The sequence below is a fragment of the Bufo bufo genome, chromosome 8, assembly GCF_905171765.1.
Source record: "Bufo bufo chromosome 8, aBufBuf1.1, whole genome shotgun sequence".
Classification (NCBI taxonomy): domain Eukaryota; kingdom Metazoa; phylum Chordata; class Amphibia; order Anura; family Bufonidae; genus Bufo; species Bufo bufo.
In genome coordinates this window covers 191070945-191088280 of record NC_053396.1, presented here as the reverse complement: position 1 = coordinate 191088280, position 17336 = coordinate 191070945, and the positions used below count along the sequence as shown (strand labels likewise).

Here is a 17336-nt window from a genome sequence, read left to right as displayed (position 1 = left end):
CTTCCGCTGTAGATTCAGCCTGCATTATTATTCACATTTTTCTATAAATACATTTCAATTGCAACCCCAGGCAGCATAGAAAGTATGTTTGTCATTATGTTGGCAAATTTTAGTCCATACCTTCTTGTTTATAGAAGTCTCCCTATGAAGGTGTCTTGATCGGCCATGTGAATGAGGCCAGAGTGAGACCAGCTCCGGGGGACCATCTTTTTCTGGCATGAACAGGAGTAACAACCATGGCTGCAGCCAATGACTGGCCGCTCGTGACCACACTGAAGTGCTGCTCGGGGACACAACACGGCTGCGGCCAGTCATTGGCTGCAGCAGCGCACATGACCCCATTAGTGCAGGAAGAGCGCATACGTGGACTAAAGCAAAGTGAAGACAGTGGTGGACCCACAGAGCCAAAACCGAGTGCTGGGGGTCAGAGGAGAATACTTCTCCAGACAGGTCCTGCTGGGAGAGGGTACTTGAAAGTTGGACAACCCAATGTACAAATGGTGTTTGAGCTCGGATCTCCTTACACTGAACCTTACTGCGATAAAGAGAAGACAAACAAGAAACTGGATGGATTCACCGCATTTATTCACCAGCTGTAACTTTAGGTCTGTACATAAAATAAAAATGTATTCTCTTCAGTTAGGAAGTCACTGAGAAGAGGCCATGATCCCAGAGACGCCTGTGGAGAAACAGAGAAATATTACATTGTGTAGGTCTGGAGAAGGGAACCAGCAATCCATGAGGGTTCTGCCACACGTCGCGGCTGTGCTGCGTTTTTAGTGCGGCAAAAAAAAAAATGCACAAAAAAAGCATGTGGTTTTTGTAACAAAATATTAGTGGTGATGTGCTTTCTTCCAGCAAAAGGACACAGAGCAGACTGAAAAATAGGTATTAGGCTGGCTGACAGCGATGTGCTAATGTCAGCTGAAGATGACCATATTCGTGCCATCTCACTGCCTAAAGCCGTTATTGAGAAAAACAAACTTTTATAATATGCTAATTAGCCTCTAGGAGCTGAGGGGGCGTTTCACCTGCTCCTAGAGGCTCCGTTTGCCCACCTCTTTTCACGCCCTTCTTCTCTTGATTTGACAGGGCCAGGGCAGCGCTGCTCTCCTCCCGCCGGCCGTTCAGTATTCGGCGCAGGCGCAGTGAGGGAAGGACGCTCGGCGGCTGCTGGCTTCCTCACTGCGCCGAATACTGAACGGCACGAGATTTACACTGCAGACACGGCCGGCAAGAGGAGAGCAGCGCTGCCCTGGCCCTGTCAAATCAAGAGAGGAAGGGCGTGAAAAAAGGTGGGCAAACGGAGCCTATAGGAGCAGGGGCAATGCCCCCCCGCTCCTAGAGTCTAATTAGCATATTATAAAAGTTTGTTTTTCTTAATAAAGGCTTAAGGCGGTGAGAGGGCACTAATATAGTTATGTTCAGCTGACATTAGCACATCGCTAATCTCAGCCAGCTTAATACCCATTTTTCAGGTGACAGAAACCCTTTAAATCACATTAATGTAACTCGATTTTGTTCCCTTTGCCGAAAGAAAATGCGCTATAAATGCAGGTAAGTTAGTGGAAAAGCCACATGTGGTTTTTTTTTTGATTGCCATGCCAAAAACACAGCACAGCCGCTACATGTTGCAGCACCCTAAGGGTATGGTCACACATTCATGTTTTGTTTTTTTAATGCAGTTTTTGAAGCCAAAACCAAGAATGGATTCTAATAAAGAGAAGAAGCAGTATCTGCCCTGGATATAAAAAACGCATAAAAAAGCCCTAACATGTGACAGCACCCGTATCGTGCCACCGATCAGCCGATAAACAATCAAACACTCCGCTGTCAGCTGATTTGCATATTTAAATCAGAATTAAAATTTGGTACGTGCTGCCCACAATTGGTGGAACTGAATGAGGGGGAAACAACGGAGGTCGCAGCCGTTCATTGGCCTGTGTAATGGGCCGTTTCAAACAAGAACTGACCGATGGACATGTTGACCATCCACCGGCTCTCGTCCTGTCCAAACACTGAGCCCCTGCTCACACCATTGTCATGTCTCTATACACACAGTAAGATGCCTATAATGGTCTACTCAGTCTTAGGCTTCATGTACACCATGCTGTTGAAGGCTTTGAGGACCCTCCATGAAAAAAAGCTACCAGCGTATACGTGTACTATATCCATAGGGCTCCATTCATCAGACAGAGGTCCATTAGGGTGGCAGGCCTCACTGTATAGGAAAGTGCATCAGACTGGGGCAAGGGGAGAGACTGCTCTGTTTCTCAGAAGGAGTTCTTCCTACCGAGTAGCCCCTTTCCATATATCCAACTACAGCATACACAGACATATATATCATGGAGCCAGAGCAGCTCCCCATCCGGTGGACTTGGGAGTTTGAGAACTGGAAGAGATGCATAACGCTAGAACTGGGTGCCACGACCAAAACCGCTCAGATTTCAGCTTTAGTTTTGCTCAGTTTCTTTTGAAAATGAAAGCGGTGACCGGGGCTGGAAAACCACTTCATCATCGCTTTCTACTACTTGAAGTAGATGAAAGTCAGTGGAAGCTGTGGATTTTTGTGGAACCGGCCAAAATCTCTCATGCATGGTGGTATCCCTCCCCATTTTCCGATGGTAGAGGTAGAAGGAAAGGAGGATCAGGCAAAATGGATTTCAACATGCTCATGTTTTCATGAGGGATAAGCTGATGCCACGGTTGTCTGGCAGTGAATTATACCTCTAATGAGACCACATGCACCCATGGCCGAGTCAAGGGTGCATGTACACTGCGTGCAGAATTATTAGGCAAATGAGTATTTTGACCACATCATCCTCTTTATGCATGTTGTCTTACTCCAAGCTGTATAGGCTCGAAAGCCTACTACCAATTAAGCATATTAGGTGATGTGCATCTCTGTAATGAGAAGGGGTGTGGTCTAATGACATCAACACCCTATGTTAGGTGTGCATAATTATTAGGCAACTTCCTTTCCTTTGGCAAAATGGGTCAAAAGAAGGACTTGACAGGCTCAGAAAAGTCAAAAATAGTGAGATATCTTGCAGAGGGATGCAGCACTCTTAAAATTGCAAAGCTTCTGAAGCGTGATCATCGAACAATCAAGCGTTTCATTCAAAATAGTCAACAGGGTCGCAAGAAGCGTGTGGAAAAACCAAGGCGCAAAATAACTGCCCATGAACTGAGAAAAGTCAAGCGTGCAGCTGCCAAGATGCCACTTGCCACCAGTTTGGCCATATTTCAGAGCTGCAACATCACTGGAGTGCCCAAAAGCACAAGGTGTGCAATACTCAGAGACATGGCCAAGGTAAGAAAGGCTGAAAGACGGATGGGCCAGATGGATGGGCCCGTGGCTGGATTGGTAAAGGGCAGAGAGCTCCAGTCCGACTCAGACGCCAGCAAGGTGGAGGTGGAGTACTGGTTTGGGCTGGTATCATCAAAGATGAGCTTGTGGGGCCTTTTCGGGTTGAGGATGGAGTCAAGCTCAACTCCCAGTCCTACTGCCAGTTTCTGGAAGACACCTTCTTCAAGCAGTTGTACAGGAAGAAGTCTGCATCCTTCAAGAAAAACATGATTTTCATGCAGGACAATGCTCCATCACACGCGTCCAAGTACTCCACAGCGTGGCTGGCAAGAAAGGGTATAAAAGAAGAAAATCTAAGGACATGGCCTCCTTGTTCACCTGATCTGAACCCCATTGAGAACCTGTGGTCCATCATCAAATGTGAGATTTACAAGGAGGGAAAACAGTACACCTCTCTGAACAGTGTCTGGGAGGCTGTGGTTGCTGCTGCACGCAATGTTGATGGTGAACAGATCAAAACACTGACAGAATCCATGGATGGCAGGCTTTTGAGTGTCCTTGCAAAGAAAGGTGGCTATATTGGTCACTGATTTGTTTTTGTTTTGTTTTTGAATGTCAGAAATGTATATTTGTGAATGTTGAGATGTTATATTGGTTTCACTGGTAAAAATAAATAATTGAAATGGGTATATATTTGTTTTTTGTTAAGTTGCCTAATAATTATGCACAGTAATAGTCACCTGCACACACAGATATCCCCCTAAAATAGCTAAAACTAAAAACAAACTAAAAACTACTTCCAAAAATATTCAGCTTTGATATTAATGAGTTTTTTGGGTTCATTGAGAACATGGTTGTTCAATAATAAAATTAATCCTCAAAAATACAACTTGCCTAATAATTCTGCACTCCCTGTACATGGGGAGGGTTTGGAAAGTTTAACTGTCAGCTGAGCACTCGTTCACTATCGGAGATGTATGGCCAGCTTTAGCCTTAAAAAAAAAAAAAGCTCTATACATCAACATGGGCTCATCGTGATTTAGATATCTCAGACGTGTAATATGGTGCGATGTCACGTTGCCTGCAGACGATTACTAAAGACTTACTGTCGAAATCTATCTTCTCCACGATATTTTTGGGTTTGATGTTCTCTTCCTGATTACAGATAAAGATCTTGCCGTTTTCTGCTTCCGTCCAGCCGTATTTGCTCATCCAGACTCTGAGTTGGGGTTCTGGGGGACAGGAGAAAATAAACACGTGAAATACAGAAACCTGTAGGCTTCTGGGAAACACACATTTACATGCAAACCCCCTATTTATACCTAAAGGGGGTGAATGACATTAGAAAAACATGGCTGCTATGTCCATATGTCCATATGCTGTACGACAGCTCAGTCCCATTAAAGCGAGTGCGGCTGATGCGGCCTATGAAGCAGAGGGGCGCTGTTTATGGAAGACCGCAACCAAGTGACATCGTGTTCATCGCTCATATGGTCTATGGGCAGCTCAGACCCTTTCAAGTGAATGGACCTGGGCTGTGACACCAAGCAAAGCCGCTATACAACGTACAGCGCTGTACTCGGTAAGCTGTAAGGAGGCCGGGGCGCTGTGTCTTGTTCAGACAGCTGATCGGCGAGGGTGTCGGGAGTTGGACCCCCAACCAGGATAAGTCATTAATATTCAACCCCCCAGAAAACTCCTTTGATATTCTAGATGTGGCAACAGCTTCAAGTCATCACGTATTACACGTGTCATTGGCAGGGAAAGGAAATCCAAATGACAACAGTGTCCTTAAAAAGGTTATCAGAGGAAGAGATGGCTAAACCATGGACTCTTGACACCCTACTACATACTACATATGCCTTGTTACCCAACACAATAAAACATAGCATACTTCTGAGGGACACAATAGCAACATGGAAAGCGGTTAGAAAAATATACAACCTTCCATTTTTTATATCTAAAAAGATGTCATTATGGAAACATCCAGAATTTAGAGCTACCTCGATAAACAGTTCGCTATTTGGGCAGATAGAGGATTGAAGGAAGTCCGGCATCTATGGCTACATTCGGAGAAGAGGCATTATCACTTCCAGGGACTTCAATTGCAATATGGGCTACCCTCCGACCATTTTCTGGCATATCACCAGATCATGGCATTCCTACGATCTAGGGCAGTGAATATGACGAGAGAGTTTAACGTTAGCTCCTTTGACATATTTATAGACTCCAACAACATTAGGAAAGACCCATCTATAATATATGGGTCTATGAGGGAGATTCCCAGTTATTTAGGTCTTGGCTTAAGGATAGTGTTGAGCGAACTTCTGTTTTAAGTTTGGCGTCTAAAGTTCGGCTTCCGGTTAGAGGAGAATCCCGATATGGATTCCAAATTCCGTTATGGTCCGTGGTAGCGGAATCAATAATCGGCCATTATTGATTCCGCTACCACGGACCACAACGGAATTCGGAATCCATATCGGGATTCTCCGCTAACCGGAAGCCGAACTTTAGACGCCGAACTTAAAACAGAAGTTCGCTCAACACTACTTAAGGACTTCCCGAATTTGCAGCTTCCTGAGCAGTTACTGGAGGGGGGTCACTGATCAGGAGGGTGGTGAGTAGCGAAGTCTGGAGAGAGTCACATTTCAAATTGATCCATAGAGCCCCAAGGTGCCCCAATGGATGTATTAGATGACAGGATTACTAAATGTCCAAAATGCCAATTACCTAACACAGATGTCACTCATGGTTTATGGTCTTGCACAAGTGTACAAACTTTCTGGCAATCACTGATCTCAATGGTTAACCAAAAAGGCATTTCCAAGATACCAATTGACCCAGAATTACTATTATTCCATATAGTGAGAAATCCAAATATCACTAGAATACCGGCAGCAACACATGCGATACCATTAGCGGCCAAAAGGTGTCGCTTGAGTCATTGGCTCAAACCGGATTGCCCTCCTCTAATTGAGGTCATACAACAGACGACCAAATGTGTAACACTGGAGCGCATAGAAGCAGAACACGGTAAATCCTCATTTAGCGCCCCGCTTTTTTTATTTTTTTTATTTAATAAATCTTTATTACATTTTTTTAACCATTACAAAAACTATTCAACAATCAATTTATTCTTACATTGTATATAATTCCCCAACCCCCCCTCCCTTTACCCCATCTCAAATAAAAAAAGAGAAAGAAAGGAAAAAAAATAAAATAAATTAATTAATTCTCCCCTTCCCCATCCCGAACCCCCTCCTCATATACCATCTCTCCTGGACCCATCTCTCTCTCCCCAGGACTCAGTTTTTATTTAGCCATTTCTGCCATAACCTGGCAAATCTATGTTTTTTCTTAATCCCAACCAAATGAAATTCCTCTCTTGCAAGCAAAACTCCCCAAATCCCATTCTTTAACCATAGGAACAGCACTCCGCATTTCCTAGCCTGAAACAGGAGTTTAGTTGCCATCTCTCTATGTTGGGGGGCATCCACTCCATCCATCACCCCCAAAATACATTTCTCGAAATGCCTAGGCAATTTAACCCGGTGGTATTCCTCAATTTTTTAATAACCTTTACCCAATACTCTTGAATTTTTACACGTCCATAATATATGTATATCGTCCACTCCTATCTCTCCACATTTTTGACAAGTAAAAACTTTAGATTTGTAGCACTTCATTAACATCTTGGGAGAGTAGTAAAGACGATACAATATATTAAATTGAATTATTCTATGGGAAAAGTTCCTTGAGACCCTATTCTTTGCCTGTGTAGCCAATTCCCAAAAATCTTCCCGTTGGGGATTCAAGACCCCCCTGCCATTTATACATTAGACCGTCAACTGCTCTTCTGTTGTTCTTTTGGTGCAACAGACATTGGTGTATTCTTGAAACCGGTATTAATTTGGCGATATTAGCTAAAGGCTGTGGTAGGACCGTTATTTGTGCGCCTTTCCCTATCATCTTATACATACAGGGCTGGTTTTAGTTGTAAGTAAAATAAACTCTACTCTATATTTTTCCATTGATATTTTCCTTTGAGCTCTTCAAAGGGGATTATGTCCCCCTCTTCCCATACCTGGCCTAGTTTATATATTCTATGTTTCCACCAAATTTTCTGTTCAATTAACTTTAGTTCTGTGAGATTAATATTCTCCCACAGTATGGTGTCAGCATGGAAACCAGTCTGGGACCACAGTTCTTTTGCCGCCTTCCAACTTTTAACCATCAACACAAATAAAGGTATCTTATTACATCCCGCTTCCAATATTTGAAAGATATTACATTTTTCCAATCTTTTATTAATCCCTGCTATTATATTCTTATACCTTTGTGTATTACTCCACGTTATCATTTTTTTTTTTATAATCCCAGAAATGAAATCAAGTTCCAAATCTGGTACAGATAATCCCCCCTCCTTCTCATGGATACACAGTATCTGTGCCTTTATCCTTGGTTTTTTTCCCTCGCCATATTAAATCCGTTAATAAACTGGCTATTATTTTGAAAAATCTTTTGGGGATTGTCACCGGTGTATTCCACAAAATAGAATTCAAACACATCTTCACCAAGTTAATACGAGCAGCCATCGAAACATACAGTCTTTTCCATATCTCTATTTTCTTCCTAATTTCCTGAATTTTGGGAACCACGTTCAGTCGGACATAATCGTTGGGATTTGGGGTGATCTGAATGCCCCGCTTTTTAATAAAATGGAAGAAGTTCATGATAACTTTCTTCTCAAATGAGGAGATTCTTACGACTATTAGACTCTTCACAAATACAGAATGGTTTCTTAAACTAGGGCTATCGGATCCAGTAGATTCCTGGTACAAGTTATATAAAGATCAGGAAAGATGATAAACGAGAGGTCTGAATACAAAATAAGATCCATGTTTTTTGACAGATTTTGTAACACTGTCTGTTAGCACTTTTACAGTACTTGCTCCTTTTCTGAGATGAGTAGGGGGGGGAATTAAAAATTGGGTAGCTGTTATTACTGAATAACAATTTGTATACCTCAGCAATGTATGATTTACTATGTATATCTTTTGACGTGCTGAAATTCTGAGAATAAAATATGTTTAGAAAAAAAAAAAAAAAAGTTATCCAGTTTTTTTTGCTTTTTTAATCATGGCCCCCCTCCAAGTTGACGTGGATTATAACGCTAGTATAGATGGTGATGAGATTCTCCTTGTCGGACGAGCATTGTGTTCTGCGGGTATGTGATCCTAGTCTGGCTACAACCCACAACGTATGCAGGTTGCGCACGCCGCACGGCCAGGCAGCCCAGAAAACCCCTTTTGTTTTCCACAGTTTATTGTGGAAATTTTTAGCATACATAAAATGAGCAAGGTTCCGTCCCATGTTGTAACAGGGTCTTTGTGGATTGCTACGAGTCTGCTGCTGTCAGTGAAAGGGTTAAGTGCTTTCTGAATGCATGCTCTTTTTATAGTACATGGGTGACAGATGCGACGCCATATGGATTATTAGGCTACGTGATCGCATTAAAAACCTACTGTACATAAAGTCATGATCTCACATGATACAGCCCCATATGAAGAGACTGGTCGGACTGTCGCCCTATTCAGGAGCATCGCAACGTGGCCTCTAATCCAGGACGGCTCTGATCCTCAGGTCACCCATGCTGAGGGATTCTTTCATCCCATTACACAACAGGCCATCTGGATTAGAGGAATGTGTTCTGTTCAGGGTTCACTGATGGAAACCTTCTGCTTCCTACCTGACAAATCTCCGAGCATCTCAGCCAGAAGCCACCGGTCAATGTGCTGGTAGGTGATCCCCACGACATGGCAGATAACTACAGGAGACAGAAGGAGAAACGTACAATTACCAGCAAGTTAAAGCGACAAGTCTTTATTTCTATCCAAAGAAGCAGAGGAGCATCTTCACGACTATGGGGGTCCGAATCAGGAGTGGAAATGACTGACGTGTACTCACCATTTACTCTAGACATACCCAAGATCCTGTTCTGATGACATGATGTATTTTATAGGCTGGACTGCTTTACAAACCCTTGCTCAATTTCACCCAGCTGTAGCAATTGATGGCATATCGCTAGGGGAATAGGGGTCAGATGCACACCAATTGCTAGTATGAAAGGGCCACAGGCGCTCTGTCCTTACAATCAGTAGGGATCCAAGAAGTCAGGCCCCCACTGATCAGCAAGTGACAGCCTACCCTAGCATGGAAGGGGTTATCCAGCTTTGGCAGTCTTTCTGGCTGCCCCTCCACCTCAACGGACCCGTGAGGGAATCATACATACGTGCTCTCCACCACTGGGTTCCGGCTCCTTTGGTCCACTGTTGGTACTCCGGTCTCCGCCATGGATGGGGGTCATGTGTGCCACTGTGTTCAATCAGTGACAGCAGTGGTAACATGTTCCCCAAGCAGTATATCGGTGGGTAAAATAATGTGCCGCTTGGGAAAAGGTCACCGTTGCTTCCAGTGATTGTCTGCAGCAGCACACATGACCCTCGTCCGATCCAGAAGTTAACAAATGGGGACTGGAGAGCCGACGCTGCACCGTAGGACCACAGCAGCAAAGTATGCTTCCCTCCGCAGGTCCAGCGAGGTGGGGGCAACCAGAAAAACTGGCAAAAGCTAGAAAACCCGTTTACGGAAAGTTTCACCGTCACTGCACGAGTACTACAGCTCCATTGCTGTGAATGAGAGTGTCAAGACTGTCGTGTTCCGGCGTTCCAAGCCTCAGGGACACGTTGCAAGCTGTGAACCTTACTTTTAAAGAATCATTCAAAAAATAATAATAATAAATAAATAAATAAATTCAGTCACCCCCATTTGAAAACATGCTGGTATACACTGAAGCTGCAGTCACCACTAGAGGGAGCTTATTATGGAAGGATTTGCACAGTTACCATTGAATTCAGTCCCCCCCCCTCCTTGTGGTGCCTACAGGCAGCCAGAATTGTATTATTTACCTCTAGGCTGTCTGAACGCAAACAGGGATTATGGAACTGAACTCCAGTTTCTATAACACTATAATCAGCGCTGAATTTTGTACCTATTTAGATGAAAATAAAATAAAAAAAATCTGGGAAAAATGTAACAGCACTTACATTTTCTAACAGAGTCCTCAAACCCAGCAATACCATCAAGAAGGTCGAGATTCTCGTCTAGCGCTTGCTGTGGAGACACCATGAGAGAAGAACATGAGCTTAGGATAAACCAGCGGTCAGCAAGGCCGCAATGTAGTCATAGGAAGGACACTTACCCAAAAAGCCTGGAAGTGACAGGTCTCTAGAAGATCTCCCAAATACAGGATTTGTCTAATTGGACGCTCCTCTTGCTGTGAGCCCAAATATTAAGGACAATACAATCATACCAGAAGACCTAAAATGCTAATAGCCATTTAAGTAATTTGCAGTGTTTCTAGCATAAAAATATATATATTTTCTTTAAACATTTTTGCCTTCTATGTGTCCCTCTTGGTGCTGCGTCAGTCAAAATATCTTCTTCCCCCTCTGGCAGCTTGAAATATAGTCCCTTCTTACTTCCCTTGCAGCTATAGTGCCATGCAACTGCAGAGGTTCTGCTCCTCTCCTGACAAGCAGAGCAGGAAGCTATTTTCTATTGGCTGCCCTGCACTGAACAGAGGATAGCTAGGCACAGACCAGACTGAGCATGTGCGACCACCATCATTCACCTCATTATGTGGACCTGCATGCTGCTATACACTCTGACCACCAGGTGGCACTTTGCATGTACTGTCACAACTTTTCACTGTATCGTTTTTTTTTGTTTTAACAGTATGTAAATGGTAAACTTTGTTAAAGGTGTCGCCACCATCATTAAAGGGAACCTTTCACGATGAAAATGCAATGTAAGCTACAGACAGCATGTTATAGAGCAGGAGGAGCTGAGAGGATGGATATATAGTTTTATGGTATAATTTGTATTTCATTCATAGAAATCCCGGCTCATTCTGGGCTTTGAAGTCCAGGAGGCGGTCCTATCAGTGATTGACAGCTATGTGTGGACGCAGTGTCATAGAATAAAATGGTTATAACGGAAAATAACGGAATCCATAGGATGGAAGTCAAAACGGAAGCCCCTTTAGAGGCATTCCGTTTTGATCCGTCTTAATAGAAGTCTATGGGGAATCGTAACGGATCCGTCTGGTTCCTGTTATGCAAGACGGAAAACAAAGTCCTGTCGACAGGACTTTTTTCTCCGTTCTGCATAACGGAAACCAGACGGACCTGTTATACTTCCCCATAGACTTCTATTAAGACGGAAAGCAAAACGGATTGCCTTTTAAAGGCTTCCATTTTGCATTCCGTCATGATACAAGTCTAAGGGCAGCCTAACGGATCCGTCCTTCCGTCTTATGGATTCCATTATTTTCCAGTTATAACCATTTTATAACGGAAAGCCATAACGGAATCCAGAACGCAGATGTGAACCCACCCTTATGCTGAATCTTTTCCAGTAAAACTATATATCAATCTGCTCAGCTCCTTCTGTTCAATAACCTGATGCCGCCTGCAGGTCAGACGCCATGTGACAGGTCCCCTTTGAATATCTGCAGTTGCTGGTGTGCTCCGCATTTCAGATCACCGCAAGCACGAGGAGCTCTGCATGTGTCACGCGTGAGCTGCGGAGTCAAAACACGTTCAGGTCCTATCTGGATAAATAAAAAGATGGCCGACCGAAGGACTAGCATAGGAGATCCCCCCTTTAGGCTTCACATGAAACAGATGCACAATTATGCCCTCCATGTAGATCACACAGCAAGAGGATACGTGGGTCTGGTCGATCATACACTTGCACAGGGTGAAGTCGGTGTGGGGGAGGTTGGTCAGCGCCTTGAGCAGGATCTGAGTGGTGACTGTGGTCTGGAAGAAAGCTGGGTTGAACTGATAGCTGCAAATATAAGAAAACAAAAAACAGGAATTAAAAACCTCATATAATAAAGGAACCTGCAAATGTAATACTATGTAGGGAGGGGGTCCAAACTGCTGACCATCGATCAGGCATGGAAACAATCGCCAACCAACGCAATGAATGCATCAACCTTAGGAGAGAGATGCCTATGTGTACCAGGATACCCCTTTCAGCCCTGGAGAGTTTTTTTTTTCATTTTTGGGTTTTAGTTTTTCGCTCCCTGCCTTTCCGGGGACTAAACTTTTTTATTTTCCGTTCACATACTCGTAGTGGGGATCTTAAAAAATATAATAAAATTCCATAATAAAATTCCAAATAGGGTGAAATAAAAAAATAAAAAAAAAATATTGTACAACAGTTTTGTTGTTTTTAGAGTTTTTCATTTTCCAGGTCAGTAAAATTACGGCGATACCACATATCGAATTTTTCGCCCATAAGACGCACCTAGGTTTTAGAGGAGGAAAAAAAATATTTTTTTATTAGACCTCAGGTCAGACCAGCAATCAGACCCCCAATGTTAATAAGACCCCAACAAGACCTCAGATCAGACCCCCAATCAGACCTCAGATAAGAGCCCCATGCCTCTCATCAGCCCCCATTGCCTCATATTAGCCCCCATTACTACGGATCATCCCCCAGCATCTCCATATTGCCCCTAATCAGCCCCCAGCATCTCCATATTGCCCCTAATCAGCCCCCAGCATCTCCATATTGCCCCTAATCAGCCCCCAGCATCTCCATATTGCCCCTAATCAGCCCCCAGCATCTCCATATTAGCCCCTGACCGTTATTAGGGGGAGTGGGAGCACACCTGAAAGCGCATGCCTCCGGGTTTAAGTGCAGCCAGATGTCTGAAGGGCAAAAGCCTGTGACTGGCATTACCGCTGGTCGCAGACATTAGCTGGATGAAACAGCAGGCAACCGGCGGCTATGGAGCTCACGTTTGATAGGTGGAAATAGTCCCTGACAGGTAGGAGACACTTACAGTTTGAGTACAGCTAGATTTGCTTCCAGGTCGTAGGCGTTCTCCTTAGCCTGCGTCTCCACGTAACGTTCTAATGTGGCCAAGTTTTCAGGATTGTACCTATCAGAAAAAATAAAACACGATCAGTTCCTAACCTTCTGCCAGGGTCACAACTCGTCTGAGGGTTGTCCGAAGGCCAGCACCCTACAGAGGACCCGTCACCTGTCCTGACAGGTCTGTTTTAGTAACAGATTTTATTCCCTGTCACGCAACAATTCTGCAGCCAATTCTGCAGCCTTTCTAAGAACATTGTGTTGTTAGATTCCTCTGTTATACCTACTATAAATTCATTATTTTTTTTAAATCAGATGTTTCTTTATTAACAGTTTTCAGTCATATTTTATCACATTAACATGATACTTTGTAGACCGCAGATGTATACATTATCTGACATATATAATATATACATTACATTACACATATCTACATAAGACATGGCATAAATCCACATAGAAACTCAGATATCAAAAACGTTTTCAATGTGAGTACAACTATCCATCCTAAACAAATATACGTCAGACTGATCACCAAACTGTGATATTACAGAGATTATAGAATCTATGGAGTCCACTAGGTTACCTACATAAATTAGCATATCATCTGCGTATAAAGATACACGCTCCTCACTAGAGCCCCTCCTTAGTCCTCTCATCAGTGGAGTAGATCGTAAAAGGCACGCCAGTGGCTCGATCGCTATTGCAAATAGCAAGGGAGACAACGGGCAGCCCTGTCTCGTCCCCCTCTCCAATGCAACCGAGGGAGATAATAGACCATTCACCCTAATTCTGGCTCTCGGCTCACTGTACAGAAGCTTAACCCATTTTAGAAAACTTATTCCAAAGCCCATGCTAGTCATGACCGCCCACAAATACTCCCACTCAACGCTGTCAAAAGCTTTGGCAGCGTCAAGTGAGATCACAGCAGCTTCACTATCTTGACCTTCCCTCCCCTCCAACTGCAGGTTTATAAACAAGCGCCTAAGATTCAGTGCCGTGGATTTTCCGGGCATGAACCCAGACTGATCATCATGAATAATAGACTGAATGACCCTAGACAAACGATTAGCCAGGACTTTGGCTAGAATTTTCACATCCACCGTTAGGAGTGAGATGGGCCTATATGAATCCACTAGTAAAGGGTCTTTACCCGGCTTGGGTATCACTACAACTATGGCTTCTCTCATGTAACATGGCAATTTACCCTCACAGTATGCATCTTTAAAGACCGTTAATAAATGTGGAAGTAATATCTCCCCATGCTTTTTATAGAATTCCCCCGGGAGGCCATCTCCACCGGGTGCTTTTTCATTGGGCATAGAATTCAGGGCCATCTCCAGTTCTTCCAGAGTTATATCTTCTTCAAGAAGTGAGCTATTCTCCATAGATAAGGTAGGGATACTAATCCTTTCAAGATAACCTACTCGATCAGAAGTAGTGGTGACCAGTCTGGACCTATACACCTCTCCAAAGTGGGCATAAAATTCTCCCAGGATATTCTCGTCTCCTGTTATTAGTTATAAATTCATTATTATACTGACAATGGTACGAGTAGATCACTGCCCAATCCGTGCCGCCAGGGTCTGACTGCGTAGAGAAGCAACACTGACACGGGAAAGGGTAAGACCCATTTGCCAATTTAGTCAGAGGTTTCTAGGAGGAATAACACAGGAACTGCACAGCACATCGTTATAAGAATAAATGTTCCAGAATTGTTATTTCGTGGGGAATATTACTAGACACTGAAACATACCTGTCAGGAGAGGTGACGGCTCCTCTTTTTCCGAACTTATCCTAGTTGAGGCCCCGGTGATAAAAGATTCATACTAGAATACCTCTAGGGCCCTTTCACACTTGCGCTTTTGTTTTCCGGCATAGAGTTCCGTCGTCGGGGCTCTATGCCGGAAGAATCCTGATCAGGATTATCCTAATGCATTCTGAATGGAGAGAAATCCGTTCAGGATGCATCAGGATGTCTTCAGTTCCGGACCGGAACGTTTTTTGGCCGGAGAAAATGCCGCAGCATGCTGCGCTTTTTGCTCCGGTCAAAAATCCTGAAGACTTGCCGCAAGGCCGGATCCGGAATTAATGCCCATTGAAAGGCATTAATCCAGATCCGGCCTTAAGCTAAACGTCGTTTCGGCGCATTACCGGATCCGACATTTAGCTTTTTCTGAATGGTTACCATGGCTGCCGGGACGCTAAAGTCCTGTTTGCCATGGTAAAGTGTAGTGGGGAGCGGGGGAGCAGTATACTTACCGTCCGTGCGGCTCCCCGGGCGCTCCAGAGTGACGTCAGGGCGCCCCACGCGCATGGGTGACGTGATCACATGGATCATGTGATCCATGCGCATGGGGCGCTCTGACGTCATTCTGGAGCGCCCTGGGAGCCGCACGGACGGTAAGTATACTGCTCCCCCGCTCCCCACTACTACTATGGCAGCCAGGACTTTAATAGCGTCCTGGCTGCCATAGTAACACTGAACGCATTTTGAAGACGGATCCGTCTTCAAATGCTTTCAGTTCACTTGCGATTTTCCGGATCCGGCGTGTAATTCCGGCAAGTGGAGTACACGCCGGATCCGGACAACGCAAGTGTGAAAGAGGCCTTAAAGGGGTTTTCAACAGAGGTGACACATCCTCAGGATAGGCCATCAATGTCTGATTGTCGGGGTATGACTCCCGATACATCAACCGATTGGCTGCCCCAGTGAGTGCTGCAGCCTCTCCCCAGACCATGTGATGTCACGGTCATTGGTCACATGACCTAGGCGCACCTCACTCCTATGCAAGTCAACAGGCCTGAGCGGCAATACCAAGCACAGCCACTACACAATGTGTGGCGCTGTGCTTGGTATACTTTGAAGCGGCCGCGGTGCCGAAGCCTCCTCAAACAGGTGATCAGTTAGGCCTCACGCACACGACCGTGTCTATACCGCGTTCCGTTAAATACGGACACTTTCTGTGTGCAAACCACATTTTTCACACTCCCATTACTAGAAATGACTATTCACGTTTGCAATACGGACCAGAATGTTCTATAATTTGCAGATAAGACACGCGGATGCGGACATCACAAGGATGGCAATGTATTTTCTGGGTGGACTCACAGAAATGAACGGGTCTGTGCGCTATCTACTAAAACCGCAGATCAGGCACGGATGCAAAATACGGTGTGTGCATGAGGCCTTACTGGGGTCCTGAAAATAGATCAGCAATGCTGAGCTCCTGGAAAACCCCTTTAAATGTTACTTTTTCAGGGTTAGGGCCCCACAGCGACCAGCGTTTCCTTGTGATTGATGCACCTTTAGAATTGATTTTCTTGGAAAACCTACTGGACTCCGCTCCATCCATAGGAGATCACCGCGATGTAGTAAACATGTCCGCGGCCTTCCAGGTCCTACTATTTTTTCTTTCAAGATCTCTGCTTGCGGTCAGTGAATAGGAGCCACATCAAATTCCTATAGACCCAACACTTCTCACAGCTGAAGGAGATTCTCAGATGCCTGGTAGCCGTTTGCTACAATGTATCAGTGCAAAATGTATCCAGTTACCATGAAAGTGGAGAGATGTGTGACACAGCTGGTATGGGATGGCCTAGACTGCATATGTAATACCTTTCCCCAGCCCCAAATGATGTCATTCACTGACAGCAAGCGCAGACAGTGAAATAACACAAGGTACATATAGAAGAAGCATCCGTTTTTTGGGCAGTGCGGGTCCAGCTGTGCACAACGTGTGACAGTATTCAGCGACATGTGGCGATCAGGCTCTACCCACAACGCTGTGCGAATCATCTATTAATTAACGGTCACCACAATAATACACAGCCCACCGCCCCCTGGTAATCACCTGTCGATCCCCCGCAGTAATTGCCCCACATTCGCTCTCATCTGCTCAAACGAGGCCATGTTGTTTCTAGCTGGGAGTAAAAGACCGGAAGCGGAACCGGGCTCACACTTCCTGTTTCCGCCCGGTTCCGTTTACACCGAACCTCTTCCGCCCTCACTTTAGTCACGTGAGTTAGAGCGCGAATAGCGCGCCTGCGTAGATTGTAGCGCTCTAGTCTGTTC

The 17336-nt window shown here is 44.6% G+C and overlaps 1 protein-coding gene across 1 annotated transcript; it reads right to left on the bottom strand.

The window, feature by feature from the left end:
* Positions 1-564: 564 nt before the first annotated feature.
* Positions 565-17237, bottom strand: EIF3K (eukaryotic translation initiation factor 3 subunit K). Its single transcript, XM_040442844.1, has 8 exons — positions 17116-17237; positions 13230-13328; positions 12103-12223; positions 10572-10646; positions 10417-10483; positions 9060-9137; positions 4417-4542; positions 565-679 (listed from the first exon to the last, which is right to left on the bottom strand). Exons 1-8 carry the CDS (start codon positions 17172-17174, stop codon positions 648-650), a joined length of 657 nt encoding a protein of 218 aa, XP_040298778.1. The 5' UTR covers positions 17175-17237; the 3' UTR covers positions 565-647.
* Between the last annotated feature and the right edge of the window lie 99 nt (positions 17238-17336).

What these genes read in the sequence shown, in the direction of transcription:
- EIF3K (XM_040442844.1), bottom strand. Translation starts at nt 17,174, where the DNA reads ATGGCCTCGTTTGAGCAGATGAGAGCGAATGTGGGGCAATTACTGCGG. An exon ending in GTATGATCGACCAGACCCAC is followed by an intron (nt 10,647 to 12,102) that starts GTATCCTCTTGC and finishes TTGGGCTCACAG; the next exon opens with CAAGAGGAGCGTCCAATTAG. An exon ending in GGAGAAGATAGATTTCGACA is followed by an intron (nt 680 to 4,416) that starts GTAAGTCTTTAG and finishes GTTTCTCCACAG; the next exon opens with GCGTCTCTGGGATCATGGCC.